This window comes from Lonchura striata, chromosome 17 (genome assembly GCF_046129695.1).
Source record: "Lonchura striata isolate bLonStr1 chromosome 17, bLonStr1.mat, whole genome shotgun sequence".
In the NCBI taxonomy this organism is placed as follows: Eukaryota; Metazoa; Chordata; class Aves; order Passeriformes; family Estrildidae; genus Lonchura; species Lonchura striata.
In genome coordinates this window covers 8,603,775-8,628,629 of record NC_134619.1, presented here as the reverse complement: position 1 = coordinate 8,628,629, position 24,855 = coordinate 8,603,775, and the positions used below count along the sequence as shown (strand labels likewise).

The window sequence follows — 24,855 nt, the reverse complement described above, 5'->3', positions numbered from 1 at the left end:
AAACTCACCATTTTAGACTGGCCAATACAGAAGTCTCCCTCAGTTCTAATGACTTACCTGCTGGAGTATTTTTTAAATAGTATTTTTTTAAAGAATAAAACTTTTCAAGCTATTTTTACTGATTCATATTATAAAAGATGTCTTCATTGCCAATTTCCTCAGTAGTGGAGTTACTGAAATAAACAATTCATTCATATTTATGTGCTATATTTCTGTTTAGGCAAATTTAGTGTATAAGAGATCTATGGATTTTATAGTTCTCACATGATAAATATTATAGTCTGGAAATCTAAGATGGAACGTTGTCATGATGTGCTCAATAGTAAACAACATTGAGAAAACAAACTCATGGGCTGAACACAAAGTTCAGCCCATACTATTGAGGTATATATTATAGCACGATTGCTACTAAAAGTTTCACATTTAACTTCTCCAATTTTCACATTTATTTTTCCTCACTGCATATGTCTGGATCAATTTGTGCAGTCTACAAGCAGAAAGATACGACTTCCTCAACACTGCTCAAATGACAGAAGCAGAAGCATTTGGGTCCAGAAAAATGAGCCTCTCTAAATGTCTGTATGTGAACCATCACCCAAACCTCTCTCCTCTACAAGATCACCTGCGTGCCAGTGCTATCAGCAGAGTGGAGAATGTCTCCTCATCAGGCACAACAGTAAACATTTCAGTTTATTAACTTGAAATGACAAATGAAGCTGATTTACATCAAGTTGCTGTTAAATGAAGAGAAGCAACAGCAGCACAGGCTTGTGTTACCCTGTGCCAGCTATTGGTGAAGGCTCCAGCAAAGGGATGGTGAGAAAACAGTTGTGAAAACATTCTGAAATGCCAGGGCTGTTTGCTCAGTAAGCTAGCATCAAAGTCTTGTTAAACAGAGATTTCAAAGACAAATCCTGGAGCCTGGGTAATGCCATTGTTGTCAAATTATACTCTGAAAAACCCTTCAGATCTGCTGCTTGTCAGATAAAACTGGAAGCAATTTGTAAATATTGAGGTGATATTGGTAAACGTGCAAGTGGAATAGTTAACGGTTTTAGCATATGATCCAGAAAATTATTCAGTTCACCCTTCCAAATCTGTTATGCCTATGAAAAGCAAAAATATTTATAGAGACACACATTTTTTTTTGTCATTAAAATAAAATACACTATTCTAAATACACACCAGAAAGAGCAAGTATAGTGAGTAACTTTTATACTGGAGACACTTATCAGAGTAGAAGCATACTTTGAGATTTTGTTTATACAGGACTCCTGGCTGGGCACCCTTGGAGCACAGGGATCACTACTGGGGAATTCTGGCACCACAGGCATATTTGAATTAGAAAAGTGTGTACCTTTAACTGCTTGTCTTGTCTGATATCTTGTCCCCTGAGAGGACTGAGGCTGCTGTGACTGAGACTGCTGGCTCTGCTGCTGCTGCTGCCTCTGTACCTTCTGCATGTGCCACTTCTGAGAAGATGTCTGGAATTTATTTGAAGAATTCCACACCACCCTCTGCACAGCAGGGGCAGTTTCCTTGGGCAGCAGAGGCCTCTGCTTTTTCACAGGGCTCCCTGTGGCAGCAGAGGGAGCACTGACAGTAGAAGCAGCACTGGTGGTGGCTGTCACACCAGCTGGGGGGGTCTGTGATGCAGAGCGGGTGAGCACTGGAGTTTCTGGTAGAGGCTGGGTGCTTGCACTGGAGGAAGGTGGAGTTTTACCTACAACTGAACAAATATAAAGTGTTATGCCAGCTTTTCACCAACACATCTGATTTGTAATTTTCCATCTAGTTTTTGGAACAGCTATATTTACACCTTCCAGTCTGCTTTGAATTGATTTCCTCAAAAGTAATCAATATTCTACAAGTAAAGTAATTTCAGTCTACTTGAAAGTGGTGGCAATTCAGATGCATCAGTAACTAAGCAAAACAAGAAGTACAAAACCACGAAAAACCAGCCTGACCTCATTCAAAAGATACATGAGAGGTTAGCACTTGTTAGGGTGTTTCTGCCTTACCACTTTCACCTGTCATCTGAATTTCTTTCAGGAGAAAAAAAATTCTCAAGGATTAATATCTGAGCAGTAACTGAAGAAACTATAACCTTTCTAAACAACAGTGAACCGACATTGACAATCCAATGCAGATGACACCACGTTGGGCAGGAGTGCTGATCTGCTCAAGGGCAGGAAGGCTCTGCCAAGATCTTGACAGATTGAATCAATGGCCTGGGACAATTTAATCAGGTTAAATAAGGCCAAGTGCTGGGTCCTGCCCAGCAAAAATTATGGATATTCATAGTTCCATTCTGCTGAAAGGAAACAGTAAAACTAATTTTGTTTAAACCAAAAACTACAATGGGCACTGACAACTTTTTTCATAGTCACAAAGGATGAATAATCACTCCTAAGAATTGTTTTAATACAGATAATTTTATCTTAATGCAAAAATAAAGGTGGAATTCTACCTTTGGTAAAAGCCCTACAGAACAGAAGGGAAACAAAAGGAAATAATTTCATCCTACCATCTTGTTTAGGAGAAGATTCTTTAGAGTCTTTCTTGTTTTTCCTTCCTTCACGAGTACAATGATCATCTCCTAGATCGATGACAAGTTCACTCTCGGAATCAGAGTCCAGTCCTAGATGCACAGTTGGAGAGTCTGTTTCATCTTTACCTTTCAGCTTTTCTTTTGCAGGATGCTGTAAACTCTTTCCCTTTTCAGAAAATTCTTTTTCAGTGTCTGAAACACCTTTTTCCTTGACCGGTTCTTCTGTTTTCTCCACTTCTGGACTTGTGCTTTTAAGTTCCTCCTTGTCTTCATTCTGTGCTGGAAGCTTGGGTTTTTTTTTCAAGCTCAATGATTCTTTGTCACTTCTTGCACCTTCCTTGTCCTCACCATCCTCTTGATCATTCTTTGATTTCTGATCCTCATCACTATATTCACTGTCACTGGTATCAGATTTTTCAGAATCTTCAGAGTCACTGTGTTCTACTGCTGTATAAACAGCTTCAGATATTTCATTTATTCCTAATTGTGGGAAGGAAAGTACATTCCATGCTGACATCAGACTGACTGACATTACCATGAAAATACTCTATATACAAGAACAAAGTGTACACATTACCTTAACTGTCAGTGCTTAAGCTACAAAGCTTAATGCCCTATCCCAGCACCATAATGTATAAGAATGAACTTCTACATACTCCAATTAATATTTTTATTTCATTCAGTGGCTCTCCTTTCACTGCTTTTCCCCACTACCTGCAACGTCTTTTGTTCAACTCAGGACCCAATGCTGGCAAATATAAAAACTAATTATTTTTATCCACAAGAAGCCGCTTTAAAAATCAGAACATTATTCACCTGATTACAGTTACTTACATTCATCCTACTTTGTGCAACTGACAGAATTTAGGCAGAATTCTCCAATTTTTCAACAGTCAAAGCAGATAAAACTATAATCATCTCCTATTATCTTCATCAGAATGGCACAAAAACAGGTTAAAAGATGAAACAAAAATTTGAAGCATCAGATCTCACTGTGTTTTAAAGCGAACTAGTTCAGTGCATTCTACTCGCCTCAGAGTAGAATATTCTATAAAAGTTTGAATATTCTTTACTCTTGTTCTAAAACAAAATATTTATGGGTTTACTATCCAAAAGCTTATTTGGCCTCCAATTTAAGTGTATCCTTCTGATGTTCCTGAGGGACACTCACCCAGTTGTGCTTTACAGCTCTCGATGGTCTTGTCGAGGTTGAGCTGGAAGCGGCTGCGGATCTGGCGCTTGGGAGAGATGAGCTGCACGGGGGTGCTCTGCTGCTGCACCGACTCACTCAGCTCCTTCAGATCCATCTCGGCCTTGCTACGATCTGCAAAAACAAGCACAAACTAAGAAAAAAGATTTTACACAAAGAACCGAGATCGCTATCCAGATAAAACACGTTTCACCAAAGAGCAATGCAAATAATCTGAAACATACTTCACTTTTTTTTCCTAACTGTGGGCTAAATAGTAACTCTAAAATGACTTTACTACAAGAATGGATTCTTCCTCTCTTCACACACACAGACACATTCATCAATTATGGGGACATTTTCTCCATCAATGTGAATTTATCAAGAAATCCCCATTCAGGTTTGTAAAGCTGTCTGACAGCACCTCAACCAAACTACTGCTGCTATTTACTACTAGGAGCACTACCATCACAGAGAAAATTAAATAGAAATAAAATCTTCATAATAGTATAAGACACAAAATCTTTATAGTAATCATTTAAAATCCAAAACTCAGGTCATGAGAATACATATGAAAATGTGAATTATTTCACTGGATAAATTAGTAAATTCAAGAAAGAATAGCAAATTTTTCAGTATATGTCAGCAAAATCTTGAGTTTTCATCTATGTGTAAAGAATTTTCATTCTGAAATGCACACATCTGTCTGCAAAGAATACACACTAGAGTGCTATGGGTAAAATTGTCTTAGCAATGAAGTTTCACATTTTTGCCTCAATTTTCCCATTGCAGAGGTTGTATTTGTATAGCACAGTCCTATCCTTTACCCTTTGCTAGGAGTGCTGACATTCCATCAGTGCTCAGGGCACTAAACCAGTTGGAGTTAGCTGGGGAAAGAGAAAGGACCCATGAAGAAGGGGTAAAAAAAGGAAAAGAAGGATGTTTGGCCAATTTAGCTCCTTTAACTGGCTCATGGTAGGATCAGAAGAGCCAATGCCATAAGCTGAGAAAAACCAGAGGAGAAGGCAAAAGGTAACCCAGGCACAATGTGCATTTGTCCTTTATTTTCAAGTTTCATTCCAGAGCAGTTAAATATGACACAGTGTTGCCTTATTTTACTATACATACACACACACACACATATATATTTACAAAATATTTTCTGTTGAGGTACAACTTAGAGAAAAGTGAAATAAACACAAAGGCCTGAACCATGACTCCTCTGACCAGACATTCTTTGTAAGTTTGAATTTCATATCATTCTAATTGTTTCCTGCCTCTGTTACCAAGGGCAGGTCCTATACTGTCAGACACACGTTTTCCTTCCCCCCAAATCCCTGTATATCTTGCTCATTCACACCTCCATTTTTTAAATTAGCAAGTCTGCCAGTAGCAACAGATGGTTCATTTCTGTTATTTTTCCTTCCTTTTTGCTGAATTGCAGACCACAGGATCCTCCTAGCACTCTTCTGAAGATACAAAGTGTCTTTGTTTTCTGGACTCTCACTTTAGTTTTTGCAGAGGGAAACTCTGTTCACATCACGTATGATAATGAGACACAATGAGTTATACTGGAAAAATTCTAACATCCACACAACACGTCTGGCACAGCTGACACTATAAAATGAAGAAGGGTTGTTCACTCTCACCACCAAAAAGTACATTTAATAAAGGAAATTCCCCTAAACCTGAAAAAAACCCCAGATGATCTACTTGAGAGCATTATAAGCATTTCTTTTATGGTATTACTCATGGACCATAACATCGGATTTTCCAATCTATGCTATTTATTCAAAGTGTTCCAGCTGATGTCTCCCATCTGTGGCTCACACAACTGCAGAACTATGTCTTTCTTAATGTTATTCCAAATGCATTGACACCTCAGATGAGGTGACAAATAGCTACAGTGCAGCAGAAGAAATTAATTCTACAATTATGTCCACACATATGACCCACTGAAAAACAGACTTCTGAGCTTGTATCCAGAATCAGAATATCCATAAGGCACTGAAGACATTAATTCATTATTTGAATATAAACCTTCCTGAAATACCTAACAAAAAAGGGGCAAAATCCTGTTTCTCTGTGGAGGTAAAAAGCAACCAGAACTGAATCAGAACACTCACAGGAACACAGCATGACTGAGGAAACTGATTTACATGTTTGGCTTGCAGGAACTATTTTACCAACTTAGTACTTACCTACTCCATCTTTCAAAATTCCACAATCCCAAAATTTACTTCTAGGGAGTTTCAAGACTTCAAGAATTCTGCTAATTCCTTTCATCCACCTATCTCCCTAGAGAGGGATGGTCAGTGAGGAGGTGATGTGAAGGCAGCAAGAGAGAAGCCCTAATAAATCCTAAATCCTAAAGATCACAAGAAAACCTACAAAGCAATTCACTTGAGAGAGACTGAGTGCTGAAGAGCAGCAATGTTCATGTAATTACAACCTTCAGAAACTTACCTACTCTTTAGATACATTCATTTTTACAGTTCAGCTAAGAAAAGATTATCCTTTAACAACTTCCTTTCATCAACAAGAAACAATAACAGAAACTTTCTTTTACAAGAAAAAAAAACCCAGTAAATCTCATAAAACAATAATTACATGTGTGTCTCATTTAAAGACCTTTGCTCCTTTCAAGCCACATACAAGCACATTCGTTCATATTATGCTGCACAGACACCACCATAATTTGTTCAGCTGTAAGAATATTAAGTTTTCAAATATCAAAACTAACCAAGGTTAAGATTCAGAATGCTTCCTGGTGTGGAAGTTCTTTCTTGCTTAGCAGAAATTGGTGTTGATGCTTGAGGAGAGAAAGGTTTGGGGCTGCCTGACAAGCTCCCTGCTTGACCTGTTCTTGTTGGTGCTGGAGAAGCTGAAAAAGTACAAAATGAATAAAGACAGATTTAAAACCAGAACACCTACTCATGACTATTCTATTTTTTTTTATTTGTTTCCACTCTCCATTCACTTTAACAGTTACAACTATTTCATGCTATTTAAATTGAATGGGTTTAGTCATTTTACAAGATTATTCATTCCTTCTCAAGGCGACAGAAAGAACTGTTCTTTCTTATCTCTGATACTGAAAATTAAATGCATCTCTTTTTTTAAAATTTCTTCATAAACCAAGTGATAATACAGCCTGTCATTAAAAAGTACATGGAATAAAACTAGTCCATCTCCCAAGTCCTGTACCTCCTTTTTTTTTTTACCTGTATTTTTCTCTATGAAATCCATGGATTCTTCACTGGCACTAAAATGACTGGAAGTTGCTTTTTTCTCTGTATCCTGTTCAACATCAGAGCCAGTATGAACTGATGAGTTTGTACTCATTGGTGACCGTGGCATATCTGTCAGTGAAATCCTGCGACCTGTGCTACTGCTCAGCATAGACTTGCTCATCAGAATCTTGGGTGACGCTGTCATATCAAAATTCAGCTTGATTTTCTCTTGTTTGTCTGTCTTTGCAGTTCCAGCAGCTGGGTTTGCAGGGTCTAACAACATTTGGTATTGATTGTTGGGAGTATATGGTGTCCGGAAAGGTGCATAATTAAATACTCCAAATTTTCTACGAATGTTATCAACATAAACCTCCATTTCTTGCATTGCACTATTGAAGATGCTTTTAGTCTTTTTCACAGAAAAAGGAATTTCTTTAGACATGAGGTAGCAATTATTTATTGGAACCCAGGCCCTATATATAAAACAGAAAAATAAAAGATAACATAACTACATTTCATACCGTGAATGGACATTGGCAGCTTTTATGCACATACTAATTTATTTTTCCCTAATCATAACGATATGGCTAGTTCAGATACTTTTAAAGAACCATCATTACATTCTATGAATATTTCAGTGCTTAGTTTTGGTAAGTAAGCAAATTGTATGCCTTGGATTATCCCTGGCTTATTTTACTTTACCCAGTAACAATAAAACATGACTTAACACTGGTCAAATGACAAAATATTCCTAATTGGAACAGTCTATGTAACTGCAAGATAACCACTGCTAAACAGTCTGTCATAGCACAAAAATGGAAAAAACGGGTAAGGAAATGAATACTTCACAAGCATCCTCTTAGAAACATTTTACACCCCAGGCCAGGTTGGCCAAATTCCTCAGTGCCAGGAAAGGTTCCACCACCAAGTACTGGACAGATTTTATTTATCATTAAATGAAGCAGACCCTGAAACTGCCTCCCAAGACCCTAATATAGCAGGAACTTTGACTTAATTATTCCATGGTCATGTATAGTTGAATTTTTTACAGCACATGTTATTATAGATTTGTATTTCTAATTCATGGCAAATCAACTTGTATTCATCATGGCTGTGTCCATCAAAGCAGAGGATCCAAAAGTACAGAGAACTCTCTTCAGAGCAAAACTGGCATTTTCAACACAAGTTATATTTCTGTATTTTTTAAACCTACAGGTGTGTACATATTCCCATAATGTTTAGTTAACATAAATTACTTCACTGGTTTCTTCCACCTTTAAGAACTGCACTTCTGCCCAGCATGACATCAGACACAGGAATTAAACTTCATACTCACCAGATTATGTAGGTATCTTACAATTATGTAAGGAACTAAAACTGTGTTTGCTACAGTATTACACAGTTTTTGTTAGGGTCAAGGTTCTAAAGACAGGATGCAAAAACTTGCAAGCACACAAAAATAACAACACGAAATTTTTAAGTACAGCAAAAGACATCTTTTTGTTCAACTCCCACCTGTCATGTTGGCCAAAGAAACGAGCATCAACTTGCCCATCTTTATCCCTCAGTGCTTTAGCAGGCCAGAATGGAAAGCCTTTGAGTTTAGCCCAGACCAAAGGGTGGGGATTGCTCTAGAGAAAGAGGCAAAATACACAGTAAGAAAATGTAAGCAGTACTACCTTCCAATCTGATAATAAAGATGATTTTTTTTTAAATTGTATGTATTCCTTAGATTCAATAAAGATCCAACAAGGCACTTGCCAAATACGAGATTCCATTTTACTATAAACAAAACAAATCCTGATAGGACAAAATGATAAAATTATATTTAAAAAACTTGCTAAACATGAAACCTCACACAAAAATCTTGATTAAAATTGTTGTAATTGCACTTCTTTATTCATTTATTTTTTATTAGTCCCCTCCAAACATATAGCATAACTTAAATTTGGCTCGAGCTAATCTTTGAAAAGCCATAATTTTCACTTAGGCTTGTGTCTTGGCAGATCATAAGACACTAAAAAGTCCTTGATTTAGAGTAAGCAGTACTTAGCAAGAACCAAAACATCAGTGTGTCATCAACATTATTCTCATACTGAATCAAAAACACAGCACAGTTCCAGCTGCTAAGAAGAAAAGGAACCCTTATCCCAACTGAAACCAGGACAGTTCAAGAAAGAACTTGATGGATTACACACTTCTACTTGAGAATCTTAAGGTGTCTTCCCAAATTCAGTTCAGTATTAAACGGGAAACAGACAACCTATCAATAGATCACGAAAGAAAAAGCAAATCTAAACTGATGCACATCTGCAAAAAGAGACATTCACATTTCAGAAATCCTGCGAGCACTGAGGGTACCACACAGAAGCACTGCTGGAACAAGGCAGTTACCTTATAACTGAGGACAGAGAACTTGTGACCTGGCTGCTGACAGTCTTTACCATTATTTCTAACTGCAGCAATCCTTTTGTGAAAACCTGTAATCTTACACCTAAGTAATTTGAGACAGTCTGACTCTACAAGGATGATACTCCAGCACAAGCTGCTTGGTAAACTACAGCAGCTTTCCTTGACTCAGTAACCACCACAGGTTTAAAACAAAGAGAGGACAACAGTCAAATAAGAACTGATAGTTGAATACAGTAGCTAGACTACCACAATTTCCAACTTACACAAGGCTCACAAAACCAATTCTCGCGTTTTTGGCAAGCAGCTAAATAACATTCCGGACATACTTCAATTTCATTCATCTGGAAAGAAAAAACAAAATAATTGGAGAGATTAAACAGAGTCCAAAGTGTGGTCATTCGCATTTATTCAGAAGAAAATCATATTGTTAGAGTAAAAGAACTACAAAAAGTACATCTATGCATCAGATGTTGGTCTCTTTTTCCAGGTCCAAATATTCATAAAAAGACAGGTGCCTTTGATCAGAATCCATATATCCACTTTCTCCACTTCCTTCCCCTCCCATAAGTCTTAATTATAAATAGTGAATATCCTAGTGGAAGAGACATTAGCAATGCTTTTACCAAATGCCATTCTGTAGGCCATGGATATGCATACCTAAGTTCAAGGAAACCTATAAAAATTATAAATCTGTAATACACATATTGGAAAATATGCATTAAGTCACTCACAAATACGTGACAGGAAACACTAAACACAGAACAATTAATTGAATTGGGGCACTCGTACCTCATGCTCACAGATTTTGATGATGACTTTTGCTGTTTGTGTCAATTTGTGATTTCCTGAGGAAACAGTAAAATGCTTTAACCAAGAAAATTGTTGTAGCAGAACTATGATAAAATCAACAGTTTTCAGATATAAAAGTCATCCATAAAAACAAATGAGAAGATCTAAAAAAACTATGTAAAAACATATGCATTAATTATTTGCTTGCCAAAGGAGAACATCAGCACTTTCTTCTCAATGTAACATTTAATAATCTTTAAATGCTCCTTTTTGTAGACTGTTGCAGCCTTCCTACCACTAACATTCTTTCAATGAGGGATTTGGTGTATGATCTTCTCAATTGTGTCTCAATTAAGTGCTGTATGATGCAAAACATTACAGCAGTTCAGGGGTTGGAAATAAATGATGCAGATTGGATCAGGTCATTTAAGGTTCAAATCATTCAATGATCCTATGAACCCAAACCATTCTATGATTCTACCTTATTTGAAATGTCTTCTCTAAGATAGAATGAGAAAGTGGCAGCACAAGTTGTATCTTGCCCTACAGTTTTATTTATGCCACTTCTTAAAATAATTTGTTGGTTTTAGGCACTATAGTCATTAACAGGAAGACAATTTCAGTGTAGAAGTCTATAAATTGCTCTATGACTTTAACTGTGTCAAGGTTTCATATCTGAGGCAGTAAGTACACATTAATACCTACCCCCATTGTAAATAATGCAGTTGTGCAAAATCCATTTGGCATCAGCCAAAAATGCTTCAGTGCAACCGTACATTTTCTTTTTAACATTCTGTAAGGAAGAAATTAACAACATATCAGGAAACAGAAATCAGTAAAAAGTGACAACTTCTTCCTGAATGTTGTGTCCTATCAGTCATACAATTAAAAAACTGACCCCTGGAGGTGTTCAAGGCCAGGCTGGACAGAGCTCTGAGCAACCTGGTCCTGTGGAAGGTGTCCTTGCTCACAGCAGGGGCTGGGATGAGATGAGCTTTAAAGGCTCTTCCAACCCAAGCCAGTCAGTGATGCTATGATATTTATTTACCGCAGAGTTATGATTCTAAATGCTTAAGAATCTCTCAAATTCAATATACCTTTTGACTGCCCTGAAAGTGTATGAACTGTCCAAATTAAATCTAAATAGTGAGTTATTTAGATCAACATCTCAAACATTTCCAAAAAAACATGTTTCCTAACAGTTAGGAACACAATGTTTCTGTAGAAAAGTCTTTGGTTTCTTCTACTGATGTATTATCATTCCACAGAAGTTTTAATTTTTACAAGACCCAGAAAAAATACTGGTCACATTACATTAGACAATATGTTTAATATTACAGTCTACCTAGTGGGTAAGGCAATTTAATTAAACAAAATCAGTCCTGTGGTTTTGTTACCATACTTTATACCATCAACCTCCTCTGTAAGGACACAGAGAATGAAAACTTGTATCTCCACCAGGTCCTGACAGAACAAAGCTCTGTAATGTGTCACTCTTCATTAAGCAATGGAGAATTTCTTCATTGTATGTACTTTCAAATTACTATTGAACTGAAAATGAAAGTTCCATTACCCACCTCTTGACTGTTTCTTTTTTCTCCTACACCTCAGGTGCAGTGGAGATTACAGTATTTGTTAAATGACCAGTAAAATGAGTCAGGAATGACCCCTGGATATACATAAAATGGTGCCTAATTAATGAACCAATGATCCATAATGATCAAATGAAACATAATGCTACATAATGATCAAATGTAAATCCTGCTTTAAGAAGTCTCTCCTGGAGATTATTCATGGAATCAGATTAATTTAATAGAAGAAAGTCAGCAGTGTAAGTTTGTCTTTTTCACACTATTTATTCCTAAGCATTTGTTACTGGCTCAGGCAAAACAGAGAAGTTCAGTTAACATATGATTGGTTTTAAGCTGTAAATGAACTGACTTACATAATAACCAAGAAACCACCCCACCATCAAAATAAATTCAAAAACTTCGCTCTCCCTGCCATCAAACATTTAGAAATGTTACAGATAGCAATCAAACTCAAGGACCTTCCTCAGCTAGCTTCATACAAACCTTCTCTAATGTACAAAGGTCCATTGGATGAAAGATATATTCTGCATAATCTGGGTGTTGATCCAGTGAAACTGGCTTTTGAAATGGCTCTGTCTGTTAGGGGAGAAAATAACCACACTGGTTATTAATACTGAACAGTTTCATAAATTACACAACATTCACTCATTTTCTGTGTTATCAGACAAAATTCTTTAAAGGTAATTATAAAATATTGTGAGGTAATACATTAATAGCAGAACAACAGGAAATAAGGGTCTCATTTAACTGATTTTTCATATGCTGAACATGATGAATTGCAAAAATCACAAAAATTGGGGGATTTTTAAAAGGTACTGTTGTGATTTATAACACACAATGGCACAGGTTTTAGACACACTGAAGGAATTTCCTCAGCGTTTTAAAAGTATGTGATACAACCAACTTCTGTGGTAAGAACACTTGCTAATAACAGACAGAAGCTGCATTTTCAACACATATAATCAATAATTCAGTGCCTAGGGCTGTCTATTGGGAAGAGATCATGTCTCCACATTCCCCTTTTATATCTGATACAGCATTGTCCACTTTCAGAAAGTGAGAAACCACTACCTTCCACTGGAAAACCACACTGTATTTTCATTATACCTACTGAAAATACATCCAGAAGTTACATCACAAAACTACATTTTAAATGCACTCCGAAACAGTCTGTACAACCTAAACTAATCTGTCTGTGCTAGACAGGTGGCAGATAGAACAGAAGCTGCCACAATCTGATAAACTAAACATTCATCATCCACTAAAGCAAGTAAACCCCAGATTATGACAAACACATGATCCAAGTATTTAAAGAGGAAAACAACAAAAATGTCCTTACCCCTGGCTGTTTCATTTTCTGTAGTGCAAACTTCAGTAGATATGATAGCTGTTCAATGGTGAGCATTGTCATTGCTTTACTCTGTGTTTCTATGCATTCTGCAACTGTGATTTTCTAAAAGTTCAGATTAAAAAAACACTGTCAGGAAACATTTCTAGATAAATCATTCTCCACTGAAACATTCTAGCAGTCAAATGAAATACAATAGCTGTTCTATAAGAAACAAAACATTTCTCATAATGCAATGTAATTACTCCAGATGCCTGTTTTACCTGGGTTTTCAACTATGTTATCAAAAAAAAAGAAAAAAGGAAAAGAGTTGAAAATTATCCAGCATCTTCAAGATCACACAAAATGAATATGTGAATACATAAAATTCCCAAATACAATGTGGGTTCAGAGCAATGTGAGAGAGTGAGGTCACCTGGGCTCTTATAAAATAAGTGATCAGAGGAAAACATGCCATAAACCAATTTGCTTTCATTACAGATATTTGGATGCTAAGTATTCTCTCCCCAGAAATCACTGGAGAGGAATGATTCAATTCTTCCACAGTAACAAAATACCCACTTGTTTATGTGGACCCTATAGTGCATTTCTTCCTGCACTGCTGAAAAGCTGACCAGCCCACAAGAAGCACAAGTCAAACTAGTGAAAACTTCAGAATGATTTCAGGATTACTGGTGCCTGATGAAGACTTCACTCTTTGAAATGGTGCTTCTCTAGAGCTGGAGACACAATGGGAGTTGGAGATTCATGGTAAGAAGGCAAACACAAGGCAGGTAACACACAGAGAAAAAGTGGTGAAGCAAAGCCATGGATGCCTCCTCTTCTGCACAAGTTTTTCTGGTACCTTGACCAAGAGGCAATAGGAATAAACCAGAAACATTTCAGAACACAGAAAAAGCTGTTTAAATCTCAAAACCAAGAAAGAAATCCACTCCTTATATCAAACTAACCTCACATTCTGGGCAAAACCAATCCCCCTCTGGTTCGGCTGTCAGTTTCAGACACTTAGCATGATAAACCCGAGGACAGAGTTCACAGCAGAGGACTTGGCCTTCCCGATGACAAACCCAGCAATAGAAATCATTCCGTCCATCCTGTGGTACAACATCAACAGGGTCTGTGGTGAGTGGCTGCTTCATATAGTAAAACGGACCATGTCTTAGTTCTGACTGAAATGTAGGCAAGAAAAACAGGTTTGGTTTCAAAACAAATTTGCATTTTTTCAAATCATAATATTCATAATATATAAGCACACAGCAATTTACAGAGTTTGATTAACATTTATGCAAGCACAGTATCTTAGTCATTGCACAAAATCATTCATAAAGAAGTTTACTGCTTATTCAGATGCTGAATGACAATTTGCACTCAAGACCAGAAATAAATCTTTTGTGGCAAGTGAGGGCATTGAGTGCAAGACATGCAATCCAACAAGAGCCAGCAAACATTTTCAGCTTCAAGAAAGAAGTATTGCTATAGAAGCTATTAGGCCCTCTAAACTCAGAATTTCATGGGGCCGTGCAAGCTAAATACTGAGCTATTTAGTGGTGGCTAAAGCTGGGACATCTGAAGAGGTTAGTCCCAAAACAAGGAGTTGAACACCATGCAAATCTGTGCTAGTTTGCAGCAGTTTACAGCTTTGTACCACGAAGCAAGCCAGTGCCGATTTTGATTAATAAGGCAAACTGTAGAGAAGGTTGACAAAGGAGCAAATCACATCCTGAGCAGCCACCTCCACTACAGGAGAGATTTCATTCACCACCTAAATGCATATCAAAATTTGAGACTCACATCTCTACCTGTTTGCCTGCACTAGAAAACAGCATTAACTCTGTAACCTGCATGAACTGGTCCTTCCCTTGAGCCTGACAGCTCAGAGATGACACAGCTGACGCCAAAAACAAAATGTGAAGAGCCTGGGATAGCTGAAATGGGTCCAGAGATACCTAAAGTTTGTCATATCATCTCTGAAGAGCTGCTAACATAGAAAACTACTTTCTATGTATTAATGACAAGGGAACTCAAATTCTCTGTTTGATATTCATTATAGGGGTGGTTGGCTGAGGAGGGAAACAGCCTTGAGACTTTAAACAGCTCATTTAATGTGACTTTTTTGTTTGATGTAAAACCACTTGCTTGTGAATTCACTTGTAATTATCCAAAACTTGTAGTCTAAAGAACCATTTTGTTTTATTCTCAGGTCATTCTGCAAGTGTCCGACACCATTTACAAATCTGCAACTTCTGAGACTCTTGAGCTGTCACATACCCATGTGATTCACAGAACAGTGCAGCCAAACGTGTTCTGTACCTTTGAGGCATCCTGAACAAAATCAGGCACACAGGGCTTCCCCAGAAAGCACCAGCATGCCACTTTGAACCATAGTATTTCTAGATACCTAAAGTTACAAAGGAGGATATCTAATTATTTGCAGGAATAAGGGATCTTCAAGGTAGAAGCAACAACCCACATGAAGATATTGTATCTTAAAAAAACCCAGATTATATAGCACTCTATAATATCTTAGGCTAAGAAAGGATGTTATCCATAAACGCTCTGCCACCTAAAATTTCTCATGATTTTGTGCCAGTTTTGGTGGTTTTCATTTTCTATTCTACAGATGATAAAGCCCAGAGACAATTTGTTCCCACTACAGAAATGGGCAAAGTGCTACTTCTGTACTTCCTATATACAAACATTTAATGACATAACACGACAAGAATTTCAGAAGGATGGTTCTATGAGATCTTGTGGAATAAGTGGGACAGCATAAGGGTTTCAGTCCATCTCAAACTAATTACTACAACAAGCATTCAAATAAAGAAACCAGAATGAGGAAGGGAAAGTTATAATTTCCAGTGCAGAAGCATGTTTTGTTTGCACCTAAGTGCACCACAGCTGTGAGACCATCTCAGTCTTGTATACATGGAAAGGCAGCTATGGAACACTTCCTCCACTGCAGATAAAGAAAATTACCAGAGGAATTTAATATATATTCTGACTTGGAAGTGGATATAAGTCATCTATCCACACTAATTTTGTAAGATTCAAAGATTCTGTTTTAAGACAAACATAAAATCTGTGAAACCTCCACAGAAATTGTAACATCCAAACTGAAGAGAAGTCAATTTTTGCTGGCAAATGAGATGAATTTGGTTTCTGTTCAAGGATGCTTTTATCATTTAGATAACTATCATCTTATTTTCCCTAAGCCAAGTTTAAGAAACAAAATAAAAAAGGGTTTAGAGACTCAACAGAGACCCAAAGAACAAAAGACTGAAAATGAATGATTCAACTGCATCAAGGGACCTTTTCACTTATCCTAGTCAAAGTAATATGTTTTAAGAGTTAAAATTTTAACAGTTATTAAAGTTCAAGCTCAACTAGGTGGTAGCTTGTTTTAAAGGCTTTATTGAAGATATTAAGACCTGTAGAATGACAAAGGAAACTGAAGAAAACAAACAACAGTACTGTAGTGCTGTTTTGGAGAGAAAAAGATCACTATTCAGTTTAAATTAATTTTGAAACTAGTAGTAAAACAAGCTGACAATTTTAATTACATTATAGCTGTCAAATTAAATGTCAGAAGTTCCTAATTTTTTACCTTAATTACATTCTACAATTCCTTATTTCTTTGTGTGATTTTCAGCACTTTAAATACTTGATGGCACCATTCTGAAGATCTGTGACTGAACCAACAACATGTAATTCAAAGCTTCATGCAACTATAATTTTTGTAATGGTATCTTGAAATGTTCAAGTTCTATAAAGCACTTTGTAACATAGAATATTCAAGTTAGATGCTTCCAGGGAGGTTGTCATACCTCAAAACAGATTTATCAGTCAATCAGAACCACAGCTATCAGCTACATCATACTCAAACTCACCCTGAGAGCAAAACTAGAACCTGCATGCTCAGCTCACATCTGTTCAGCAGTAAAAGAATCTTTAAAAACAACTCCTGCTACCACAGAGAGCAGAGTTTGAACCTATTTAGACACAACAATCTTCAGGCATGCCCACTTCAAATTTGACATGCAAGACGACATAAAATGAAAAGCAACTTGTAAAAGCTAAACAGAACTACACAGAAGATGTTTTCTTGCTAACTTGTAACAAACACAACAAAATAAGCAAGTTTGATAGGTTTTCTTCATTAGATACACAACTTTATTCTATCCTGTACATTTCAGGTCTGAGATACCTGGAAAACAGAAAAGTATTTACCAAGGGGAATTTATCAAGTTCAACAACGGCAACTGAGTTTTCACATATATTTTTAAATGTAGGAAGAAAAAGTGGAAATTAATACCCAAGGATTCAATTCTACTGTTTGCAAAATTATCTTTGCACTGCACAGTTACAAGCTCAGACTTCAGGGGGGCAATATCTGCCCAGAAAATGTTCAAGATGTAAAGGAATAAACCCAGGCTGCAGTGAAGTTCAGTAAATGCCAAACCTCCAAATGATACAGTTACACCTCCTGATTATCCTGAAATAAAAGACAATTTATACTGAGTTTTAAGGCCTGATTTATTCACAGCTTTTGGTCCAGGACAACTGCAGTGAGTAGGAATTTCATTTTCTTTCTTCACCAGTGCAACTGTTCCAGGATAACGTGGATGCTCTTATGGCAGGAGAAAGTGCTTTGAACACTCAGAATTTAATCCTGTGTTTATGACACTGGCAAAAAACCCCGTGACACAAAAATGTACTTTGAAAAATACACAGGCGTGTCATTAGTACATCAGGAGTGAAGTAATTCCAGTAAGGCTGAAGACTGCTTTCATGTAATCTATTCAAGATGATACACATGCTTTACAACATCTGCTATTCAATACAAGTCATATAATTCTTTCACGTGCATCATACAATGATTAAGAAATTGTCAGAAGTCTTGTGGAGTCAAGTTCAAAGAAGGACAACAAATGCTATCAATTCTGCATTCAGAAGACAGTAAAAATAAGGTTACAAGCATAAAGACTGAAAAGTCAGTGTGACCCTTTGATTTAGCTAGTTTGGTAGGAGTGTACTGCCTGGAAACTTTATAAGGAAGGGGAAGAAATATACAGAGTACCAAGGTGGAGCTGACTAACAGGCACCTAAGAAAGGACTGCAAGCAGATGAGGAACTTGACTGACATTATGAGATCTTTCTTAATCTAGGTTATCACACTACTGAACATTTCCTGCTAATAGTTTTAATTAAAAAGTTATTGTTGGTTTTGTTATTATTAATTGTAATTCTGTTCCAAATTGCATTTATTGGTTATACATCTTATTACCTTTACGAAATCACTAAGCAGGACACAAGTGGTCTTTTTCAACAGATGTAAAGCAATGATCAAAGAGCATTCAAATCAAAATTATAATACCAACTCCTACCCCCACTGCATTCAAAAATTAATACCCATTCCTTAAGAGTACAAAAATGGAGCATCCTTGAAGAAGACTGAGCTCATGATCAGCTGTCTCTACATCCTCTACTGTTTCATGTTCTGGAGTAATAAAACCATGACTTCTCTTACCTGCTCTTTATTATTACTGTTCAATAGACCAGGCTTCTTTTTCTTTTTTATAGGACTTGTTGATGCATCTTGAGGTGAGTGGCCATTGGAGGAATGTGGAGGGCTGGGAAATTTCCTTTTTTGTGCTGTGCGTTCAGCAGAGCCAGGATCTGTAACACATACAAACAATGTGGTTAAAGTCTGCAAATTGATGCAAAATGTTCCAACAATGTTATGGTTTGTCATTCATGCTCTTTAAAGATTTTTATTTCATCATTTTAAAATAAGAGCATTTGCAACTTCATTCTCTCAGAACAAAATTTCAGTAATCCCTGATGAATATGAAATGCTCAGCTCAATTAAGAAGAACTCACTGACATATTTCAAAAGAAACAAGTACACAAGCAGCTGTAAAGGACAGTCACAGAACAGTGATATGATTCCGACAAAATACAAGTGAAATTTCATCAGAATTGGGTCAACAAGTTTAATTTTTCCTTAAGCTTTTACTGCATGTAGCAAAACAAAATTATACACAGAACCACAGGGATCAGAATTCAACAATATCACAAGAAACAACTGAACTATTCCCCTAATATTAAACTGCACAGAAAAAAAATTTAAAACTGCAGTGGTTTTGGCCACTTTCTACACAAATCTATGGATAATACAGTGCTATATGATGACTTCTGATTGAGCAAAAGCTTGGTTAATGTGTCAATATTTAGGGAAACTATAAATAAATATGAAAAACACATGAAAATATAGGTGGGGGTATATATAACTGAAAGAGAGAAAACAAAAGCAGGAGTGTTTGCCTATCCTGTGTTTTACTACCCTAGAATAGCTACACCAGGCTAAAAACATCTGGAATTTCAACAATTTCAACAATTCTAGAAGTGTCTGCTACCAATTCTGTAGGCACAGTGATTTCAGCAGACATATTAGTATCAGCTCTCAGAGAAACTCTTCTGTTGACAATAAGCTATAAAATGCTGGCAAAATATAGTAAACTGGTTTAAATAAACAAACAAAAACCTGTCATGTTTTGAGCTTTGACACTAAAACCTGTGACTTTTTTCCCCTTCCCACACACCCTTCCCCTTTTACACATACTGGCAGCACTTAGCACCAGTTATCTGCTGACATACCTTGGCTGAAATCAATCAATACAATGTGTCTGATGCCATTATTGTTACTTGCTGTGTTTGGATTCAAGCAAATCTGCCTCTTGCTCCATTTAGCCCAAAATTTAGATTGATTTGACAATACAAAGAGCTGCTATGTCACCTATATGTGTGAAAAATACAATGTCTGTTTCCTCCCCTCCTTAAGTAATTACAACAATAAAAATGCCAACACAGTACAAGCATGCTGACAGCAAACTCGAGGGTTTGTCAGTTTAGCTGATTATGCACAGAAGGTGGCAGAAGAACTCCTTGGGCTGGGATATGCTTCATATATCCCAAGAGAGCTGTGCTAATCCAGCTATCCTGGAAGAAATTGCAGCATCAGTGTCAGTTAAACCAAAGTTCACAACTAAATCAAAATTATCAAATCCAAAACCAAACAAGCTCTGAATGCTATTTTTTTCATGAAAGTAGAATGGACCTTTTTCAGCATGGGAGCTGTTTGCATTCAGTGATGCACAAAAAACTCAGCTTCCTACCATCACATTAAAGTCTTTGTTTCTTTATTATTATTTGCAAACAATATTCTCATAGGGGTCTCTAAACCCAAGTTTTTCACCAGCAAATAAAGCCATCCCTGTAACTCCCTAAAGAGAGCTGGGCTTTTATTTCCAGATTGTACCTACGCAGGCACACCTTAAACCAGGAGGGGAAATGGACAGTAGAGTTTTCTGCTCTTTGCCTATATTTCTTACTTCCAGGCACAAACTGGAGCACACCAGTTTTCTTTCAGCTCTTCAGCCTCAGACTGTGAGGTTTACAAAAAAGCTGTGACACTGCACATTGTGTCCCATCTCTAAGTTAGAAAATCACCAGTAAAGTTCCTGCCCCCATCATGTGATCCATTTCACTTTTAAATGTTGTTTCTTTCCTAAACTAACTGATTCTGGGTCAGGAAAGTGTTAAACTGTTATTAGCTAAAGCAGAACTGAATGACTATTCAGTCACAGCCAAATCCAAGCTACAATTCAGCAGAAATGGTGCTGATTCAGTACTAATCTTATGAAATGATCACACAAACATGTATGTTTGGTTAAGTAATTTCAAAATCTACTTAAAGTGATGTAATTTTCCTCCTTGGTTCAAGAAGCCTGAGTATACTGGGGATTTTCAAATCAACTAGTGGTGACTCATAGACAAGGTACAAAAACTGACATGAAATAGACTTCCTTTTTCTTTTTCTTTCAGCTGGCAAGTTACTCAAATGCACGGAGGTTTTCCTGAGGCAATATAACTGTAAAAATTAAGGAATAGACAGGAAAATAGCAATGCACAGGCATATTTTTTCAGATTTAGTTGTGCTTGTGGAATAGGCCAGTGTCTTTAACTACCACAGTTAACCAAACTGTGAGGGACTTGATAATATGCACAGTCTTTTAATTCAATTCAAGTAATGAAAGAATCTTCTTAAATTGTTTGAGCCTATAATTTTCCATTCTAATTATGATAAAAAATTGCTTTTTGTGTGAATTTCTTTTAGTGGGAATACCCTGTTTATCACAAACTGCTGCTTCTCCCTCCCTGGCTCTCCTAGCTGTGTGAGCAGAGTTCCTGTAGCCAAGTTGTGAGCCAGGTCAAGAAACTGATCCCTGTTAAAACAACCTGTAAGGAGGAAAGTTAAGTTTTAATTTTGAATAATTTCCCTAGTATAGGGTTACTTGAAAAAAGTGAAACAGATCTGGGAGGAAAAAACAGAAGAGACCAAATTTAAGCTGTGCAGTAACTTGGCGACTATATCAGTTATGTAAGGGGTGGATTCAGGTTTCTGCTCCAAAAGGGAACAGCCAGAATTTCTGTGATTTCTTATATGATAAGTAAATATTTTTCAAAAAGCACTTAACCATCATGAATGGTCTCACCTTAGGAAGGATCTCTCACCATGACAGCTGATCATCACTTGGCTTGTGATTGTGTAATCTCCCTGCTCCTACTGAACTCCTATCACACACTGAGCATGCCTCACTGATAAACCAGTTGTATTAAAAATACTAATTTTCCCAAGCAACCTTAGTCCACTGATTTCTTGATTTTTGGTGTAATTTTTCTCTTTCTTAGCACCAGTTCAAAAATGTACTTCTAGCTCAAGTGAAAAAATAGACACCTGAAATAACTTTTGAAATTCTCATTAAAAGTTCCCTGGTTTTACATCCCTAGGTTAGTACTAATTGGTCTGTGATGTTGTCAAGGTTGACAATAAGCACCTCTGAATACTCTTACAAATCATCCACTGGGGAGCAACAAGCTAACCTGATCTTCACCTGAAGCTTAAATCTTCGTGTCTATATGCCACCATGTAACTAAAGGATTAGTAACTACTGCTCCCAGGGGATGGACTAAAGTTTACTTAAACCCTAAAGCAATTTCATTTCACACTTTATGACTGCTTTGTAAGTCCAACTTTATGTAATGGCAATGCACTTTGTAAGCAAATAACTATGGCAATGACTTACTATAGTTTAGCTTAAAAAATTATAAAAACAAACAAAAGTGTATTATCTTGCTGCAGCATATGGAACACAGACCACAAGAAATATTTTTATACTCTGTGTATTGCAAAGTGCTGCACTGTAAACACTCCATAGCAGGGATCCCTGACAACTGAGAAGTCTTGCTTTTCTCAACAGAAGCAGGTGCCAACTCAGAAAACCTGTAAAAGTAGGATGTTGTTTTCTTTGCTTTTCCTGTGATATTTAAATGTAACTCTTCTTGAAAACAAGCAACATCAAGATGCCTTACTGTAAGAACAAAGCATAAATTGCCCAGTACCACAGACTGATGACACCCCCTTATGCCCTTCTTTCCATACTTTTTTGTTATTTTTTCAATTTAAAAACTTAAGTTAAATGCAATCAAAGCTATTCCAGACTAAAACAATGGCGAGTTCCCAATAAAGCCTTGATGAGAGCTGAAATCCACACCTAAGTCAAGGTTTCACAGCACTCTTACATAAATAAAGTTTGTTTCCCTTTTCTTTCTCTAGCACTTGGTTCATTCACCCAGGAAGCAAGATGGTTTGGAAAATCAACAACAACCTTAAAAATTCATTTCAGTTAAATCAGCAGAGCAACAAGTGCCAGAGTTGAAAGTGCCAGTATAAGGGAAAAGGATGGAAATGTGACTTTGACAAGATTATGCTGCCTTAACCCCCCATCCTCAATGCAATGGATAGCAGAAGAAAAATGAGAAAAGCCTGAGTAAATCAGAATTCCAATAGACCGTGATTTTCAAATTCAACCTCACAAACAAGATAGGCAAACAAAATAAAAGCCTTCCCAAAAAGTGTGGAAATTGCAGGATAATATCCTTTACTCTGAGTGAAGAACTAACCTTCTTTGAGATTATGTGAATGGGAAGAAAAGTTTTGCAGTTCAAAATAAAGTGCAGACAATAAAAAAGAAAATCTTAACTATATCAACTTTACTTTCATGAAGAGTATTACTTATTCAAATTCTGTACCTATTTTTCTTAGATTGTAGATATAAATCCTATTAAAATGAGCTGCTTACTACTTGAAGAATAAAACTTCTGTTCTGGAAATTTTCAGAAAGTAAGAAGAGGGAAACTAAGGAACATTTGTTCAAATATTAAAAGAAACAAAAAGAAATTTAAAAATAAAGATGGCAAGATTCGCAGTCATTTTTATTCTCCAGGAGACAGAAGCAATGTGTTTTTTCAGTGGAAGTACTATTTTAGCCTCACAGGAGACATCAGTAAACTGAAACTTAATTACACCAATGAGCTTCCTGTGATCTAAGCAGGCTTTTGATACTTCAATGCAAGTGGGTCAAATACGCAAAATTCTGAGTAACATTTCCAACTAGAAACACAACCAACTGTTCCATGTAAGACTAAGACACTCAGCAAAGTGTCACTTAAACTTTAATTTCCAATGCCATGCTATGCCTTTTATTATGGCACAAACAGTTGTGCCAACATTTGGTGAACCAAATCAAATAATTAAATTCAGTAAAATGTAAAAAAACCAAAAATTTATTAACAACAGTTGCATGAAGAATTAATTTGATGGCTTTAAGAAACAGCTGTAAGAAGACAGTCTGAGAGAAGGTACAAGAAAAGAAAGGTGACTGAAGGTTGCTTCAGCTGTCATTACCTTGCAGAAATGTGTATCTATACCTTTAGAAGGAACAAGAAAAAAATCACCTAAACTGCCACGTCTGTCTACTCCTCAAAATCTCTGAATGCCTGTACTTTAAATGGAGTGTAATCAATGAAGAAATCTGACAGAAAATGTAGCAATACTAACTTGTCCCATTTGATAGAACAGGTTTCAATTAATAATTTAGACGAACTCCAGAACTGTGAAGCTTTCCAGTTAAATTTATTATCCTGAATGGTTGTTAAAAGACTTCTGATTTTTCAAATCCATTGCCTGTAATACTTTAGCAAGGGTAAATATCTTAAAACCTTAATAAAATCATGGATAAATCTGTTAGAACTTACACTCAGCTTTGAGGAATTTTAATTTTCTGCCAGAGTTTTGAAACATGATGCAGTTGCAACCAACCACTAAAGCCCTGTTTACATTCCAGAACTTCAACCAATGTAATTAACCCAGTCCAGTTACTTAATGCAATAAATAACAGAGGTCAGGCATGGTTGTGTAAATTCTGATGAACTCCTGCCACGTTACAGTTTTACACAAGTACAAAAAGACACTGTTAGTTGTTTCCTCACTGCAGGACTTTGGGAGATAAAGAAATAGAAACACTTTCCAACAACCTGCAAGGCAAGAGCTGAAAGGCAAGGATAAACTGGAGCCTGGCTGTGCGGATTTGTCACTACAAAGAAAGCTGATAGAGATGTACTATTATCAAATTGTTACAAAATGTATCATGCATTCTCAGAATTCCATTTAATTAGTCATTTTTGTATTTATATTCATGGTATCTGAACATTTTACCACTGAGAGGAGCTCTTAAGACCAAAGTCTTTAACACTGAAAAATCCCTCAAACCTGTAAATGTCAGAATTCTCTCCATTAAGCAGTAGGGCCTCAGTATATGATTTTATGCCAAGCTAAGACC

General features: G+C 36.7%; 1 protein-coding gene across 7 annotated transcripts in view; it reads right to left on the bottom strand.

The window, feature by feature from the left end:
• The window catches only part of ZMYND8 (zinc finger MYND-type containing 8), a 49,999-nt gene that overhangs the window by 9,138 nt on the left and 16,006 nt on the right, over positions 1-24,855 (bottom strand). For 6 of the 7 annotated variants that reach the window (XM_021540905.3, XM_031506526.2, XM_021540900.2 and 3 more), the window contains exons 3-15: positions 18,642-18,790; positions 14,065-14,283; positions 13,106-13,219; positions 12,250-12,342; positions 10,880-10,967; positions 10,175-10,230; positions 9,649-9,726; positions 8,489-8,604; positions 6,965-7,446; positions 6,484-6,624; positions 3,723-3,875; positions 2,528-3,031; positions 1,358-1,729 (exon numbers count right to left, since the gene is read on the bottom strand). In XM_021540905.3, the coding sequence (XP_021396580.1) occupies positions 1,358-1,729; positions 2,528-3,031; positions 3,723-3,875; positions 6,484-6,624; positions 6,965-7,446; positions 8,489-8,604; positions 9,649-9,726; positions 10,175-10,230; positions 10,880-10,967; positions 12,250-12,342; positions 13,106-13,219; positions 14,065-14,283; positions 18,642-18,790 (2,565 nt within the window). The remainder of the gene's footprint in view (positions 1-1,357; positions 1,730-2,527; positions 3,032-3,722; positions 3,876-6,483; positions 6,625-6,964; positions 7,447-8,488; positions 8,605-9,648; positions 9,727-10,174; positions 10,231-10,879; positions 10,968-12,249; positions 12,343-13,105; positions 13,220-14,064; positions 14,284-18,641; positions 18,791-24,855) is intronic. The other variant, XM_021540906.3, reaches the window with a different exon arrangement.